Below are 14,777 nucleotides of genomic sequence, written 5' to 3'. Positions count from 1 at the left end.
TTGAGGACAGCGTGAGGATGTGTAGCAAAACAAGCGCTTTTACTTCTTTTCTGATTTATTATTTACTATCACCAAAGTAACACGGCCCCTAAAACCGAAGGGTTAGGTGTGAAAAATTATTGATTGTTTATTCTAGCGATGGTCTGATTCACAGTTGAAATCGAGTACATCCGACATGGACAGTGTTTTATACACAGCAGTTGGTACAGAATTTATATGGACACCAGATGTTGTGTTTACAACAAGTATGGTTAAACGTTTTTCACGTGATAACGAAATTGGGCATTTTGCCTCGATAAATCTCAGGGTCGCCTCGTGATAACGCCTCAAGACCAGAGACCCTGGCAATGAGAAATATGTCAGAACAGATAAATTGATCACAAAATCCAGTGACACAAATATCTACCTCACCTTCCCTTATTAAATTTAACATATTAACAGTCTACAAGAACATAGCAAACACTTCGTTAAGTCTGTATTTTATCTTAGTGCAGATGAATTCTACAAAACAAAAAGCGTTAGTTTCCAACAAAGGTATTGTGTCATGAAACGTGCCAGTCACGTGGAAAATGTCTTGTTCGTGCGATGTCACGTGGTTTCTAATTGATGAGCAGGTACACATTATTAGAAAAATAATGTACATTCGTTTTAATACTGATCCAATGGAGAATGGGATAGAGAATGACAATGGGTAATAGAAGATACAAAGGTTGTAACAAAACAAATAAATGTGACATTTCCTTGCTGTCCCGAGGCCTTCTCAATAGTACAAATCGAAATGCTTCGATAACAAAATAACAAGGTTTTAGATAAACTTTTTACGCTTGTTATCTTTGTCGTCATTGCCATTATTCCTATTATTGAATTGTATCTGCTTGCTTAAACTGAAAAAGGATTGTGGCATCATTCAAATTAGATATGATGAAGGAGTTAAATAGTTTATAGACTAGCTGAAAAATTGAAAGCGATTTAAATAAATCGTGGACGAATTGAATAAATCATATGGATTATTATATATTTATATTTCAATTTCATAACCAATATGTATATAGCTAGAATACATAATAATCATACTGTTTAAATTTTCCAAGCTACTTCATTTTACATTCTAACATACAAAAAGTTACAAGTTATTCTGCTATTAAATTTTCTTCTTCGTCATCCGTAATGTAATTATCATCCGCCCAAGATTGTCTTTGCGCAGAGGCGAAAAACCCATAAAAGACTGCACCCACAAGGAACATAAAGGATGACATGTAAAATACCGCATCCCAGGCAGCCTTTTCCTAAAAAAATATTTTTTGAATTCCATCTGTATTTTGAGAGGTACGGCTATTTAAGAGAACACAAGACGTAACAGCAGTATTGATTCCGACTACGGAACAAAAAACTTTGTCCTAATTATCGAAAAAAATATGATCCAACAAAAAATCTAAACGAAAAAACCAAACTGGGAAAGAGAATACCTTAGTTTTAGTACTGAAAACTCTAAAAGCACATTTACCTAACTAAAAAGTCAAACGTTTCTTAATGTTTTTTTAGATAGATATTTTTTTTACCAAATAAATCAATTTCGAAATAACACCATTTCAAATACATTTAAATACTTGATCCACAGAATAAAAACATATAAATGGACATATTGCACGCCAATATTATCTCCAGTTATTTTTGCGGTTAAAAATTAATCAAAAAAGGACGTAAAAATAACAAAGCAATAACGTAAGTGTAATGTTTTTTCTGCTGTTTTAAAAAATACAATTTGTTGTTTTGTATTCGCAATTTGTCGAATCGCATTTTTGACGATTTTAAATTTCTCGAAAATTGATAAAATGGCGAAAATTTACTATTTCGTCCAATATATTTTATCTAGGATTGTAGCTACATCTGGGTAGAGACTTACAAACAAACAAAAAAAACTTGACGTATAGTATTGATACTCAATGCCTACCCTTGTACTTGTGATGGCCCCTACCAGTAGAGGCGCTAGAATTCCAGGAATGGTTGCACACGTGTTTGTAATTCCAAATAATATACTAGCAAATCTTGGAGCAATGTCTAAATGATTTATTCCAAAGCCGACCCATGCCAAGCTTTCTATACCTGCGCCGATGATTAAAGTAATGACAGCGTACTGGGCAACAGTCATCTGAGCGGAGATAAGAAATGTGATAGCGTTGAATGAAAAACCTAAAACGAAGTTGAGAACATCTTATTACGAGGTCAATAAGCGGTGGAACGGTGACAGCTGGACTGTTACACCAAACCTTTATCCCTTCACAATACTGTAAATAAAGATGAAAATATAAATAGTTTAACCTATGATTGTGAAAGACTTCCGAAGCATGGTAGCAGTCAGCCATGTGTTCTGTCTGAAGCAATCAGAAAGTTGACCAGCTAGAAACACAGTCATTCCCATCACCAGATACATAATAGCTGTGTATTCCGCAGACTAAAAAGTAAAATAGCTGTGTATTCCACAGACTAAAAAGTATGTAGATTTGCATTCCACAGACTAAAAAAGTAAAATAGCTGTGCATTCCGCAGCCTGAGAAGTAAAATAGTTGTGCATTCCACAGACTGAGAAATAATAGCTAAAAATTAAAATAGTTGTGTATTCCGCTGGCTAAAAAGTAAAATAACTGTGCATTCCGCACACTGAGAAATAATAGCTAAAAAGAAAAATAACTGTGCATTCCGCAGACTAAAAAGTACGTTTGTTGTATATTCCACAGACTAAAAAGTAAAATAGCTGTGTATTCCACAGACTAAAAAGTAAAATGGATGGTTTTCAAACAGTTATAAGGAAGAGAAACTTATTCAGAGCGGCGCTTAATGTAGAAAGGCGGCTAATCAAGCAAAAAAGACATAAAAATTATTCGTCCCTTTTTTATATTGTTGTCAAAAAATAATGATATGCTCTTTTGTAGTAGCTTGTCTGTCAAAATGTTTGCATATCACGGTGCTGGATAATTAAGGAGTCAACACAAAACGTGGTACAATAACTTGGCGATATTTTTTTATCGGGATTGTTAGATACATGCTCCCAAAGCATGCTTTCGTAACAAAGTAAAAAGTTGTTATTTAGCAAAGAATACTTACCTTTGAAATCCTAAAATCCATCGCTTCTGCAAGATATTTTGGTAGCGAAGTTTGAAGCATATTAAAGCCCCAACCTTCGCATGTGTGTGCAACAAGAATAGCTAAGAATGGCATGGAAGTGAAGATTTGACACCAAGGAAGCGGACCTTTCACCTAATAAAAAAATAACATTTTTCATTAAAACTATAAGTACATAACGGAAAGTTTAGCATGCTTGCAGGAAAAGGATACCTCAACATGCAAGAGGGAAAGGGTCCGAATCTGTCATTTTGGAAATACATGTGTAAACCACAACACCACCTCCATTATCCATTATCCTGGCGGCCAAGATACACGACATAGAGATATGTACGATGGCCGATCCCCGTGAGATTTTCTACAGACTAACGACTAGTTTTTAATATTACATACCAAATGAGAGGTTTGGTCTTCTTTCAAACTTTCTACGATCATGTTTTTTTCTTGAACTGAAATATGGCGATCGTCTTCAGGAGAATCGCTCACCATTATCTGCCATATGACAACCCAAAGCAATGCAAACAAACCTGGAAATGAAAACTTTATACCTCCATGTTTTGTATCCCTTGAACATAAATGTACTTTCGTAGTCTTATAGGATTGTTTAGACAAAGAAGAAAGTGGGCGGAAAGTGTTCAGAGGACGGGGCATTTGATAATATGGATGCATGTCTGCAGTACAAAAGTGATTTTAACTAAACTTTAAAAAAGTCATGTTTGTCCTATGTAGAGTAAAGTATCCCTTTACCGAACAAGTAGAACACCCATGCCCATCCACATAGTTCACAAAGATAACCAGCTATTAACGTGCCTGCGACTGAACCAGAATATGAACCTAGAAAAAAAAATAAATAAGCCTTTAAAATCTCAATTTTATGATAGTGATAAAGTTGTCCCTAGCTACTGCGTCGTAATCATTCTTAGGTTCTCTTCATGAAGATTACCAGAACGAAACAAAGAGCACTGGGAATGGAGCTGCGGTAATTCGAAAAAAATCTTAGGTTAGAAAAGCTATACCTGAATGAGGTATTGTAACTAGCTTTGCTCTCTCTACAGGAGGTGCCCATCTACTCCATATTGAATACATCGCAGGATAAATGCAGCCCTAGAAATATAATTTAAGTAAGATAAACAAATGTCAAAGAAAATGTGCAAAAGATAAACCCTTTATCTTTAATTTTTCACCTCACACAGTCCTTCCAAAAACCTCAACCCAAACAACAAGGACCAGTGTTTTCTAGAAGCCATGGGTGTTAACAAGGTGAAAATTGCACTAAACAAGATGGCCATTCCAAATAATGTTTTTCCGCCAAATCTTGCAGCTATGTAACCTCCAGGAATTTGTGTTATCAGATAGCCATAATAAAATGCAGAGAGTATGTGACCTAAAAATAAAAAGAAAAAGAAAAAGTGAATGTCTTTAATGATCCAGGCTAAATGGAGGTGTTGTAGAACGTTGTTTAACTTAAGGCGGACGCAAACCACCTATCCAACATCCAATTTTGTGATATTGGATGAAATGTTTGAGTCACTTCAAAATTTTGAAATTTTCAGAAAAGAAGAAAAGAATCGTGTTGGACGATGTTGGATGAAGTTTGATCGCCGTCAAAAATTTCATCCAACATTTTCGGCAAGATCAAAGGAATTCTCTATCTGATTTGCGTGAATTTTCATGTCGGATTGGTTTGGTGGTATTTTCATCCAACATATAATAAAAATCCCGCGAATTTCGAAAACATTTTGAATGAAATGTTTTTAATTTGATGCGTTTCAATAACATCCATCCGAAACATTTCCCTAAATCCTAATTTGTGCTCGATCTTCGATTCTTTAATGATATTACTAAAATATCCATTTTGGTCCCTCCTCCTTATCCACTCTCTTGTTTTTCCACGGGTTAGTTTTTCATCGTCTGAATTGACGAGTTTGTTCTTTCAGGAATGAATGAACTCTTTATGTTCGATTATTTTTAAAAGCAGTCCCACAAACCTAAAATTTTGCTTCATCCAACATGCATTTTTTCATCCAACATTTCATCCAACATGGGAAAAAAATGTTGGATGAAATGTTGGATTGGTTTGCCCCTGTCTTTAATCTTCTATACAATATACTATATTTTAAACATCTAAATACTCATTCATTTTTTATACTCTACTTTTATACTCTTCTTATTTTTCTTTTTTTTACTAATTTATTCGTTCTTTCATTTATTCATTCATATCTTCGTTTATTTCTTTACTGGCATTTTCATTTATTTATTGATTTATACATTTATACATTTATTCAGGTATTTAATTGTACGAAAACATAAGAATTAAGTACCTTGTAGTTGACTGTTCCATTCAAACTCCGCTGGTACCTGAAAAGTCGAAAGTTGATTGATAGTATAAAAAAAATACTTGAAATAAAAATACAGAGCAAGGTATTTTCTCGATCATTAACACGTCTTCCAATTCCAATTAATAATTAAAACTCTCACAACATACCCAATATTCAGTCCCATCTGTTTTCACTCTCGTGTGGTTATTAGTCATCGCTACCAAGGCGACGCTCAAATCTACTCGTAAACAATAAACATTAAAAAATCCAAAAAAACTAAGTATGGCTAGAACATAACGTTTAGGCATGCATCTACACTGCGTCACATTTAAACGAAAATCTCCATCTAGCGAAAAATCTTCACTATAACTTTGACCATCCTGCGTGTCTTTTGTTTCGTTATACGTTCGTACCACCATGGCCGTGTTTCGTTTTCCTTCGAGTTTTACGCTCTCGCTACTACTGCTAAGGTTTGTATCGCTGATATTGATATTTTCTTTCTTAGGTGTACTATGAGGCACGTCCTTAATTTTAGTCCTATTCATAATTTCACCGTTTAAAAGATTTTGTTTTCCAGATGACTCCTGCTCATCATTTTCTTGCTTCGCTCTGCTAACTTCTCCACGATCGTCTTTTTTATTATTATTTGAAGCCTTTTGTTTTCCTTGTGAGTTTTTAGACTCCTTTATGCTTTTCTTATTTTTGCGTTCTTCAGCCTTAATTATATGTGAGTCTGTGGTATTCTGGTCAGCAGTATCGACTGCTGTATCGCCTTTTTCATTAGCTGTATTTTGTTTTGTGGCGCCAGATTGCGCGCCAGATTGTTCTGAGTCTTGTGTTGCGTCTTCAACATTGTCTTCTTCTTTATATTTATCGTTTTGTATTGATGTATCATTTTTCTGGTTTTTAAAAGCATCCGGTGATTCTTCGGAAACCTTAACATCTATCTTTGCAATTTTTACGTCACCGGTATTTCCATTTATATTGTGTTCGATTTCTTTAGGTTTGTCATCGCTAGTTTTCATATTGTTTTATTTCTGAAAGAGAAAAACACGTTGTTACCATTGATTTTACAACAAAAAATTGTTGCTAGTTAGACCTTCATTAATCACACAACTAGCTTATATAAAAAGAGAAGACGGTATGTCCATTTTAATCAAAAATAAACAAAGCAATCAGAATTAATGTCTAGATATTGTTTGTTTTCGATATCTAGTATACCCGGCTTCTCAAACTTAGCATACATTCATACATGTTCTTCAATCTAATGGTGAATGTATAAATAAATGATAAAATATTTGAGAAATGAACACACACGCACACAAAATGGTCCTTTACAATTGCAGCAAGATCACGAATTATTTCCGAAAACAAGACTCTGTTGGATACCCATGAATTACAATTATAACAGTGGGTCGGTATGGGTATACGGCCGTTATCTGTTGCCTATTTGCAAAGATACATTGTGCATAAGTTGATTCTTCATACATACATAAATACTCCAATACAATAATTAAGTATAATATTAGCTCCCTATAATCATATCCAATTTATTGACCATTCCATAAGCTTTATAAACTACACAATAAAGTTTGTTTGTTGCAGAACAGCACTAAACAGTTGGGTTAATAAAATTACGGACGGCACAAACAGAAGAAAACGTGCGCAGAGTGAGTAAACCTCATGTTCTGTTTGATTTAAACCTGTGGCGTTGTTTGCGCATTATCTCTCAGGTGCAACATATCACTTTCAGCATAATTTTGAAGCAGTACCTTACGCCAAAACTTTTGCACAATGGGTCATAAAAAGAAATATCAAGTTGACAAAATATTTTTTAACATAAATCCTCGGCATGTGACACGTGCTCTCTTTAGGAGTTTGAATTGTGGTAAATTTCGTAAGATGACATTTTGCGAGCGAGATTTCAGGACTAGTAGAGGGAAACAAAGTGAAAAATCTAATTTGTACAGTACAAATAATTAAAAAAAATATCTCCGCTGTCAACCGTGGTGGCTGCCATCACTTATCACGTATCTGATATTGACATATAGCCCCTCCACTTTTAAAAATGTTTCGCCAATCTTTAGATGCTTTTTTATAGAGTTTAGTTACTAGCATAAAATATAAAGGCTTTTGACACGTCTGCAACGTCTTAAAGATTTTATCTTAGTATTTTTAACCCCTCTGTGTTCTGGTGAATTTTCTATACAAGAGTAAAGCCAGATACTCATCACTTGCTTGACCATAAGAATTCTATAGTGTAATTGGATGCTAACCAAATTAACCTGTCCGATATGTCCAATTAGTTATCTTAAAAATCCGAAGATAATCATTTCTGTTTAGCGGTGGCAGGTGGGGAAGATAGGGAGGAATGCAGAAAGAGAAAGGAGGAGAAGGATTTATGGTAAAAATCAATCAATCATAGTATAAACCAATTACATGATATAAGGTTTTACGTTAAAAATTTTATAATTCGCATTATTTCTAACATGTTTACGTAAGTCATTGAATATCTTGTTATAAAAGAATAAAAATCGACTGCATTTGCTCGACGCTTGATTTTAAGTCAAATATATTTCGGCCATTTTTATTGTACAAAGCACGGGATTATTCAATGTTTTAAACTCCAATAAATCTTTTATTATACCTGCTATATCCATGATACTTTCATCAGGATAATTTCATGTATATAAAATAGATATATGCTGAGCAAGCCAAGACACAAAAACTTCATGTTTTGTCGGGTAGGTCACCAAATAATTTTGCTCCAATCAATTATATATTTTCAAAAAGGATTGTACGAAAAAAAAAGATATTCATTAAAATAGCTAATTTTTTCTCTCTTTTTCTTTCTTAGGTTATTGCAAAGTTTATTAAATTAGTTTAAAGCAACATTTTCGTGGTTAATCAGAAAGTGAGAAAAATTATAATTTATCAGACAATCAACTGTTGACTGCGACGAAATAAACAAATAGATTTCATAAAGATTTTTTTTCAATACCTTTTCTACTTCGAGCTGATAAATAGTTTTTTTTATCACATCAACAAAGATAAAGCCTAATCCGGATTCCCATATTTTGATACGATGCAAACAACATCGAATGTTGTTGTATTAAAAGTCTGGTTGGGAAGTTGATACTCGCATCGTTGTTGTGAACCGATGCAAGCTAGAAAGATATAAAAAAATGTTCTTTAAATGCAAACTATCTATACTGTTACTGAACAGTAAAATGATGCTAATTAAAAAAAAACGTTGGAAACGGATGAACCGCAAATAAATATATTTTTAAAGTTTTTATTTTTTTAAGATCAAGATTAGGGAGGAAAACTTGGATTAGTCCTTCGAAATATAACTTTTGCCGAATTTATATTTTCATTTAATTACAGCTATTCGAGAGAATCACATTTTGTTAGTAAAGTCAAAATCAATGATGTTGCCTTGTTATTGAAATCCACTGGGATAGGTAGTTGCGTCAATATCGTGGGTACGACAAGAATGTCTTTTGTGTCATGTATGTTATAAGGATTGTGACAAATTTGCAAATTATTCATACTCACCGCTTATTGACTCTTTATGTAATACCTGGGGGAATATGCGTAATTTCCAATTGCGGATATACTCGAGTATTACAGTGAAACCTCCCTATAGCGAAGATCATGGGGAAATTTTCATGGAAGGTCTTGCCATTGGAGATGATATTGTATAGTGAACAGGCTGGTTTTGGAAGAAGGAGCCTTAAAACAACATATGTACCCATGTACGACTTTCATTTAAAAATTAATACAGAATCGAATTAAGATTTCACAAAAATGTAATATTTTAAATTTTTACCATATAGTCTTAAGTAAAATATACGCAAACTTTTTACAAATTTTACCTACTTTTTATTGGGCGTTAACCGTTATAGAAAGGTCAGTTAAAGGGGGTAATATAAGTTGGGACCTTAAAAAGACGTCCGTTATAAAGATGTGTCCGCTATAAATTGCGCGGTCTATAGAAAAAACTTATAGGGAAACCTTAGTTGAATAACTTCCGGAAAATACCTCAATGCCGAGAAATTTTTAATTGATTACAAAACATGAAACATAATTAAAAAAAGCATTTATCCCAAATTAATTACACATAAAATAGCTAACAATAATAAAACTAAATAGAGAATATACATTTGAAAGGTTTTTTGATGTTTTACCATAGATTCGGTTCTATCTCCCCAGTTGAGTTATTATTTCCGAGGTAATGCTTAGTGAATGGGAAGTTCTGTTACCATGATTATCAATGCATCCTTCGTTTTTCTTTACTGTTAGAATGCTTATGTGAATTAATATGTGCTGAGAAAAAATATCATTTGCAGAACTACGTTTGAGTAGTTAAGACTTTTAGTTGATGTTGAGAGCTGTATATTTCATCTTTCTATTTTAGAGACATGCGAACAATATGAGCTTTATAATTAACTCCTTCATATTCATGATGATGTTATCGTACGTTGTTCCATCAGGTATTTTTTATCAATTTTTTTCTCCTCTAGGAACAAGGCCGTAATTTTTTCCCTATTTTCAATAAATTTTAGTTGAGGCTCAATTCTTTCCAAAATTAGCCTAGATAGCTCTTTAATATCATGCACGCTTGTTTTATGAGAAACGTCTTACAAGAAATGCGAGACTCGAAAGAACGAACAAACAACAGGATTCTAAAAACAGGAAAAGTTTCAGAGATTTTCCTTATACGAGGACCGTTATGCGTTTGTACTACGACACAGGAAATTCAAGAAAGATTGATTTCGATTAGCCAGCAATGTATCTGAGTAATCAAACACGTGAATTTGGTCTTCTCAACTATCTCAATCAACAGGCAACATCTAAAAATATTACGTATTGTTGATTTTTACTTAGCTATTTTATGAATCTCGAGTTAAAAGTTTCAAAATATAATTAATAAAAGGGAAGTTTTTGTAAAACATAAGTCAAACATTTTTTATCAAAAAGCGTATTACATATTAAAAGCAGTCTTCTAATACATACCAATTTTTTCAGACTTAATTTTGTTAAATAAACTTTAACTGCAGGGGAAACTGCAGGGCAAGTTGGGAAACGTCGAAAATTAGACCCTCACCAGGCTTCTTATATAAAAAGCATTGGGAGACAGAATGAATTCTTGACATACTGCAATACCCATTCTCGTTCCAAGAGTTCTTTGTGGTAAACCTAAGGTTTATCTTAAAGAGGTCTGGGGATAAGGATGTGATTATACTTATACGAATACTTTAATATTATTCAACTAAGCATCCATCTATGATTTGCGGAAGTGAAAACGTATGAATATGATTTTCTATTCTCCTACTCTCCATCATTTAATTGACCCACACAATGTAAATTGTTTCCATGACCTTTGAGTCATCATCATAATTATTTTATTAAAGGAGAAGCGAAAGAGGAACAAATGTTGGAAAAAAAGATTCATAAAGACATTTTGACTGGTTACAATTCGGACGTTCGACCAGAACCTGCACATAATGTACCTCTTCATGTTCATTTTGATAACAGGCTACAAAAGTTGGTGGCGCTAGTACGTACTCCCGTTATATCAATCTCGTCTCCAATACTTTTTGAGAAGAAAAATTAAATAAAAAATAGTGTACAAAATCGCCGTTTTGTGTCGTTGTACCTGGGAAGAAGGGGCCTTTTTTTACTTTATATACCTTGAACGAGTTCCGCTGTGGAGATATATCAATGCACGGAATTTTTTTTAGAATGTAAAGGAACAACTTTTCACTGTAAATGCGTTTATTCTTATGGTAAGTGGGATTGGTTTTCACTATTTACGTAATTAGATAATGCGACAATAGAAAATATACCCAACTTCATAAACCCCGTTCCTCTTTTTTTCATTTGTTACTCGTCCCAAATATAGACCACCAAAAACAGCAATCTCGATTCCAAAAATCGTTTTCAACATTTTGTTTGGTTCTACTTTTCCTTTTACTACTCTCATTTGATTGTTTTTTTAATTCAAAGATATATTGTGAACATCGTAGTGTATTTGCAAAACAAATTAGTGGAGAAAATATTGCCATATTTTCAGTTTTTACATAATTTTTTATGTATAAAATCGATTAAGCCCTAATTTCAAGGGGATTTTCGAACACCGATGGAATTCTAATTTTCTAATGTGTTTTTTGTTTAGAGATGGACCGACCCTCAGCTTGCTTGGAACGTGTCTAATTATGACGGTATCGATAAAATTAATTTGGGAACAAATTTGATATGGACTCCAGATATTATGCTTTATAACACGTAAGTGAGATGAAGTTTAACCTACGAATGATTCCGCCAGATCTGTGCGTAAATACGTTGTTAATTTCCTAACTATATTACATTTTAACAACCTTTGTCGAAACAACCTTGCTTCAATAAAACCCCCTTTACCATAATTAACCTCGTCTCTAGGCTTTTTTTTCCTCATTAGCAATTATTGATACCTTATCAGTCCTTATAACGCCAGTGCACAATATTTGCCACCGGCGGAATTACACCGACCCTAATTACGCCAATTTTAAAAATCGCCCTTCGTCGTGAAAGGGCTGCCGTGTTCTTAAAATTTGCTATTTAAAGTATTATAACAGATAACCATTTCCTATCTAAAATGGCACCAACATCCTTTGATTCATGGAATTCGACGGAACATATTGAGAAACGAGGAAAGAAAACACATTATTCTTTAAAATGATAATCAAATTTTTTTACGAATCAATCGACGGGATTTATTTGAGAATGACCACATCGTAGTCATCCTGCTAACAAAAACAGTTTTAACCCAGTCGCCAATAGGTAAAAATGGTAGTGAGTTTTCAATCTCGTGTTATTTTTTCGAGTTAAGAAAAGTTTTGTTAATTAATGGCGCTTTTTTTCATTTTCTTCTGAAAACGGCCTTTTTAATTGGTGGTCCGACTTAGGGACGGCGTTATAAAGACCGATTAGGTGGATCTGAACGTCAGATAGACAAAAACAACAGCAGGTCCTTGGATTAAGGTTGGACGTGTCTACACTCTTGAAAAATTTTCAGACAAATGGACACATTAAGTTACAATATGGAATCTTAATTGCAACTCTTCTCTCAATTTGGATGTTGTGAAGTAGGCTGCCCGATATAAGCAGTTGTACTGCGACCACATTAACAAAGGGTCCTGTCCATGATGATGATTCCTTCATGTCAACCATACTTTCATATATTTAAGAAGGTTTAAGGAAAGAAACTCCTTCAAACCTCCTCGATATATGACTTCTGCTTATATTGAATGATGTTGTACTATTTCCTTGTAATTACATTAAATTTGTAGAGCTCACGAAGAAAGTTTTGGCCATTATGATTTATACAAAACGAAAGCTTTGGTGTACAATACCGGCGAGATTGTGTGGACAGCACCGGTCACATGGAGAGTCTCTTGTGCTTTTGATGTCACGTGGTTTCCTGTCGATAAACAGGTAGAAAAGCCAACGCCGTTGACAGACTTTTAAGGATTTTCGTTTTTTAGCTTTTTTTACAGTGTAAAAAGCCAAGGTAGGCGCAAAAGCTTCAACGTTTAAATATTTCTGTTGGTGAAAAAAAAAACTGTTGAAACACGTGGTCGATTCGAAAAGGTGGTTGCACCTATACTTAGCAATAACAAACCTTATTCCCATTCCTTCTGTATGTTTTGTTAGATTTGCAACTTAACTTTTGGATCTTGGTCGTATATGAGCGGTCAAATACAATTATCTCCCTGGAATGAATCTTTAACGAAAGAACAATTCCAACACGGTAAGCCTGTTTACGTCATGTCCTGTTTTGTGCCTGTGTTTTCCATTTGTTCCTATTCATGCAATAGAGACGAATAAATTTCAGCTGAGGTTTGTTTTTTCAGCACGGTGTATTTTACCGACCCTACTATAGCTTGGTTGGGTTAGTGATTTAGTGATGATAACTATTTTCAGGAGGGAAGCAACTAAAACTGGAAAGCTGTTACTACGATTTCTAAGTTTAGAGTGGGCGGTTTATCCGAGACGTGCATCTAAAAGAAGGGAGGGGGCCTTTGATCGAATCCTTGAGGCTGGACAAGAATTAAAAATGGATTTTTTTATACTTTTAGAGAATTTCATGATTCAAAGCGGGGAGTGGCTTATTGAGGATTTTAAGTCATATATACTTGACCTCAAATATGTCTGCTGTCCTGATCCATTTTCCGTCATTGTCTACGAGATCCATGTGAAAAGAATGTCCCTCTACTATTTCCTGTACATTATTCTACCACTGATATCACAAGTTTTTCTTTTTCTAATGATCTTTCATATACCAACCGAAACAGGCGAAAGGATGGGGTTCGGGGTCACTATTTTACTCAGCATAACGGTGTATCTACTAGTCATATCAGAAAAGCTGCCAGAGAAGTCGGACGACAAACCCATGCTTGGAATTTGTTTCATTTGTGAATTCTATATACTCAGTGCGGCACTCGTGGCTTCAGCCATCACAATGAATCTAGCCAAGAAGAAAACGGATCCACCGAATTATTTAAAGGTATTGACCGGTTTCTGTAAAAAATCATTTCGGATACCCACTACTGCACCGGAAGCTATGCCGATGTGTGAAACAAACGGCCAGTCCCTCACAGAGGATAATAATGGTTTGGTAAGTGTTAACAGCAAATGTTGTAAACACTCCATTTCAAGGAACTGGGTGGAGGAGAACAATAACTTCGAATGGCGAAGAATTGTTAATATTTTGGATAAGTACTTCTTCTATACTTTCTTCCTTCTCGTGTTGTTCGTACCCGTAATCATTGTTTCGACACTGGATCATTCTCATCTTGGCGCATCGTAAAGATAGAAAGAAAACCGATTTTACGATACGCTAAATATGGTATTCTGAAGTACGAAAATACAATTTAAAAATGTGTATCTGATAAATAAACGGAATAGCATCTCAACATAAATCGTGACATCGTGTCGTGTCGTAACGTATTTCAACAGTTCAAAATTGGGTAATGTGGAGAGAAATGTTCAAAGCATTGATTTTTCGTTGTGTATCAGACAAAAAGTTGTTATATTTATTTAAGTTTGTTTGGGAAAAAACTCTTTTTTTGTTAAACTTTTTGTTACAATTGACTCTTTAATTCGAAAACATTTCTAATTAGAACAGATTATGAGGTCCTTGCGGCGATATTCTTTCTGTAATTCAAGTTCTTGGAAACAATTTTAGAAGATCATTGACATGAGTTGATTATATAGCAAGACAAGATTGCAAAGAGCATAGTTTCTTAGAAGTACTTTAATTGTCTGAAACCCAAATTTTTCTCTGTAGTTCGA

General features: G+C 34.2%; 2 protein-coding genes across 2 annotated transcripts; one reads left to right on the top strand and one right to left on the bottom strand.

Moving 5' to 3' along the window:
* Positions 1–1,003: 1,003 nt before the first annotated feature.
* On the bottom strand, positions 1,004–6,532 carry LOC130636011 (sialin-like). The gene is made up of 10 exons (XM_057445583.1): positions 5,606–6,532; positions 5,442–5,478; positions 4,305–4,504; positions 4,137–4,224; positions 3,868–3,954; positions 3,514–3,647; positions 3,103–3,255; positions 2,320–2,452; positions 1,952–2,190; positions 1,004–1,286 (listed from the first exon to the last, which is right to left on the bottom strand). Exons 1-10 carry the CDS (start codon positions 6,461–6,463, stop codon positions 1,131–1,133), a joined length of 2,085 nt encoding a protein of 694 aa, XP_057301566.1. The 5' UTR covers positions 6,464–6,532; the 3' UTR covers positions 1,004–1,130.
* A 2,029-nt stretch (positions 6,533–8,561) lies between these two features.
* LOC130636010 (neuronal acetylcholine receptor subunit alpha-7-like) lies at positions 8,562–14,559 on the top strand. The gene is made up of 7 exons (XM_057445582.1): positions 8,562–9,934; positions 10,856–11,001; positions 11,186–11,230; positions 11,620–11,729; positions 12,773–12,917; positions 13,137–13,233; positions 13,562–14,559. Exons 1-7 carry the CDS (start codon positions 9,874–9,876, stop codon positions 14,290–14,292), a joined length of 1,335 nt encoding a protein of 444 aa, XP_057301565.1. The 5' UTR covers positions 8,562–9,873; the 3' UTR covers positions 14,293–14,559.
* The last annotated feature ends 218 nt before the right edge of the window (positions 14,560–14,777 follow it).

Source organism: Hydractinia symbiolongicarpus, chromosome 3, assembly GCF_029227915.1.
Source record: "Hydractinia symbiolongicarpus strain clone_291-10 chromosome 3, HSymV2.1, whole genome shotgun sequence".
NCBI classification, from domain to species: Eukaryota; Metazoa; Cnidaria; class Hydrozoa; order Anthoathecata; family Hydractiniidae; genus Hydractinia; species Hydractinia symbiolongicarpus.
The sequence above is the reverse complement of the archived record's forward strand: the minus strand, read 5'-3'. Positions and strand labels throughout refer to the sequence as shown.

Bases quoted from the DNA above. Each gene is read 5' to 3' on its own strand.
- LOC130636011 (XM_057445583.1), bottom strand. From the start codon at position 6,463: ATGAAAACTAGCGATGACAAACCTAAAGAAATCGAACACAATATAAAT. The intron at 4,225-4,304 runs GTGAAAAATTAA...TTATATTTCTAG, and splicing joins TTTTGGAAGGACTGTGTGAG to GGCTGCATTTATCCTGCGAT. The intron at 2,191-2,319 runs GTTAAACTATTT...ACTTCGTTTTAG, and splicing joins GAAGTCTTTCACAATCATAG to GTTTTTCATTCAACGCTATC.
- LOC130636010 (XM_057445582.1), top strand. From the start codon at position 9,874: ATGAGCTTTATAATTAACTCCTTCATATTCATGATGATGTTATCGTAC. The intron at 11,002-11,185 runs GTACGTACTCCC...AATTTTTTTTAG, and splicing joins TACAAAAGTTGGTGGCGCTA to AATGTAAAGGAACAACTTTT. The intron at 11,231-11,619 runs GTAAGTGGGATT...TTTTTTGTTTAG, and splicing joins TAAATGCGTTTATTCTTATG to AGATGGACCGACCCTCAGCT.